This window comes from Triticum urartu, chromosome 3 (assembly GCF_003073215.2).
Source record: "Triticum urartu cultivar G1812 chromosome 3, Tu2.1, whole genome shotgun sequence".
Classification (NCBI taxonomy): Eukaryota; Viridiplantae; Streptophyta; class Magnoliopsida; order Poales; family Poaceae; genus Triticum; species Triticum urartu.
In genome coordinates, this window is record NC_053024.1 from 508647938 (window position 1) to 508651064 (window position 3127).

The 3127-nt window shown below is 42.2% G+C and overlaps 1 protein-coding gene across 1 annotated transcript; it reads left to right on the forward strand.

The window, feature by feature from the left end:
- The first annotated feature begins 567 nt into the window (after positions 1-567).
- LOC125548568 (50S ribosomal protein L20-like) lies at positions 568-2411 on the forward strand. Its single transcript, XM_048712137.1, has 3 exons — positions 568-724; positions 1663-1893; positions 2057-2411. Exons 2-3 carry the CDS (start codon positions 1708-1710, stop codon positions 2237-2239), a joined length of 369 nt encoding a protein of 122 aa, XP_048568094.1. The 5' UTR covers positions 568-724; positions 1663-1707; the 3' UTR covers positions 2240-2411.
- Positions 2412-3127: the final 716 nt, after the last annotated feature.

Here is a 3127-nt window from a genome sequence, read left to right on the forward strand (position 1 = left end):
ACATGAATTCAAAAAATGTTTACAATTTTTAATTAAACATTTACGAATTTAGAAAAGATAATGAACGAAAAAGGTGTTGACTACTTTGAAAAATGCTCATATCACCAAAGAACTAGTCATGGATAGAGATTCGTGGAAGTTAGATATCTACATGTTGAAACCATGAGTTAGTTTCGAGATCTTATGGGTTCCAGCTCCAGCCTACCCAACTTGATTGGGAGTAAATGCTTTGTTGTTGTTGTTGTTTGTTTTAAAAATATTCACGAATTCATTAACATTAAAATAGAAAAATAAAAGTGGTGAAAAAGAAAGAAAGAAAAAGAAAAGAAACCCGGAAAAACCAGTGAAGAAAAAAAATGAAAAAGCAAACTTTACTAATGAAATTGAAATGAATAAACCGATTAAATAAAACAGAAAAAACAACAGAGAAGTAAATAAAGGAAAAAGGTAAAATAAAACCCGACTTGGAAGCTTCCAACCCGATGGAAGCTTTCAGAACCTTTTTAAAACCGTTCCTCCCAGCTAACCGCTTAAGGCTTGCCCATTTCTGGACGTTGTAACATGGACCATTAAAGGCCGGCCCACCGCGCTGCTGTGTCGACCGCCTGCTAAGTCTCGCTAGAACAAAGCCCCCAAACCCTCCACCCTCCGCCGCCGCCGCCGTCTAGCTTTAGCATCCCTCCGACGAGCAGCAGCCACCACGGAGCGACGCTTCGGCGGGAGGGTATGATTTCGCACAATTTTTCTTATTGCCAACGACCCCTTTTCCCTCCGCAATCACGAAGTGTAATAAATTCCTGTTTTTTCCCTAAAGGGCTAAAATTGTCCGGCTGCAGTTGATGTTATTCCGCATCTGACGAGATTAAGGCCGCAAGGCCGTTGCGTCCGCCATCCAGCCGCCTGTAGAACCCATCCCGTAACCGAGCGAAATCACCCCCTTAGTCATCTTGCGCCTGCTTCGCCTGTAGCCGTCCATGTATGTTTCGATGTCCTGCTACAGGGCGGTAGCAATGGTTAACATACGATTTCAAACTTTTAGTATATTTTCGGGAATTGTGTGAATTATTGAATTTCCTGAAACATTTTCCCCAGTTTCTTGAGTTGCTTTATGTTACAATATGAAAATCCCTGCCAGTCCAAACGAATTCTCATGGTGGAGGGGATCGAATAGAGCGACATTCAGTCCATGTGGGGATTGTGTGGAAGGATGGTTCCCCTAGTGGGTTGTTTCCCCAACAACTAAACAAGCCCCAACAGGTCCCCATTCCCTTGATAGTGGTGGATAATGGAGGAGGGCGATGACATCCAGGGCGGGGATGTTCTTTCAACTCCTCACCGGGATGTTCATGTTGATTAAAAGTTCAGGGCCATATATTGTACGAATAGCCTGTTGTTTATTAAAATAAAAGGAGTATCATATGACAGCATATGCTACTATTTGCAGAGCAAGCAAAGAGAAAATGTTCTGAATTTTCGGTCGGTACACGGTGTTTCTGTGTGGAGCTAACAGTGCACATGAAATTTCACTATCATATGTTTCTAGTTGTCGCTCAAACGGATGTATCTAGCACTGAAATATGTCTAGATGCATCCATTTCAGCGACAACTAACATGGGACGGAGGGAGTATTAGCTAACAAGTTTTAAAAATCTTTTGTTTCAGATTGTAGGAAGGGGTCAAAGCATCTAGGAGCCTGTTAGCTACAAAATGAACAAGGGGAAGATTTTCAAGTTGGCAAAGGGATTTAGAGGAAGGGCGAAAAATTGCATAAGGATAGCACGGGAGAGGGTTGAGAAAGCCTTGCAATATTCCTACAGGGATAGGCGTAACAAGAAGAGAGACATGCGGTCCCTATGGATTGAGCGCATCAATGCTGGTACACGACTGCATGGGGTATGTATCGATCTGTTTGCTAGGAATGTCTAATAACCATAGCCTTTTTATTTATGAATAAAGAAAGAAACATCATCTTTTGAATGATTATCTCAAGACAGACAGGTCGATAGAAACTACATTCTGTGGTTTAACTAACTCTTTTCTTGCATCTGACTGGCAGGGGAATTATGGCAACTTCATGCATGGATTGATGAAGGAGAACATCCAACTGAACAGGAAGGTGCTCTCGGAGCTGTCAATGCATGAGCCATACAGCTTCAAGGCACTTGTTGATGTATCTCGCACTGCATTTCCGGGGAACAGACCACCTACCCAAAAGGAAGGTCTAGCAGCTATTCTGTGAAACAGCTTGTGCAATAAATTACTGCTGTCATGACGGTCTTCCGTTTTCCCTTCGTTGCAACTGAAAGTTATTACCAGTCCACCAATATCTTGTATCCTGGAGGTGACTCATGTAATCTCCTTTTGCCATTCCCTGTGGTATTCTCTTTAGCAGGAACACCTTTTCAATGAATCATTGCTCATTTGGCCCCTTTCTGTTGGTCTTATAGAGAGAGTCCCCTTTCTGTTGGTCTTATAGAGAGAGTTCTCTGTGTTACAAGTTATCAATGTCGATTGTTACTTCTGTAGCAATATGATAGAGATCGGTGACCCTTGTGTTGTGCTCATCTATAATTGTGACCAGTAAATACCCCTCTTCTAAATGCGTACCTGTAAAGTGCTTGTGTCTAGAGAGCAGAACCAAGGGAGTGTTGCACGTCTCTTCATTTTTCATCGCAAGAGTTAAGAGTGCATGATGTTCAGAATTCTTTTGAAGTTATGGAATCGTCTGGCTCGATCCCAGTAAGGCCTTGTTTGTTTCAGCTTCAACTTCTGTCAAATCAGCTGTGGATTCGCTTCACTCAGAATCAGCTTTGCCACTGAAGTACACCGGGACGTGCTTCAAGAAAATAGCCGTTTGTTTCAGATTAAGCTTTGCCCTGAAGCTGAAACAAACAAGGCCTAAGTCCAATGTCCTTGTTACTCTTGGTCAGTAACAGACCTCTTCTGATTATTTACACTAAAAAGGATATCCTCTGATTACACTTCCCATACCAGCCATTCATTGGTGTATAGAAGAGAACTAGCAGTACATGTTTTTGATCAGATGGGGTGCTCAGAACCTCAGTTCACTTGGCGTGGAGTAGTGCATATGCTAAAACAGAAATTCTTCTCCTGAAAATGAAGTAAC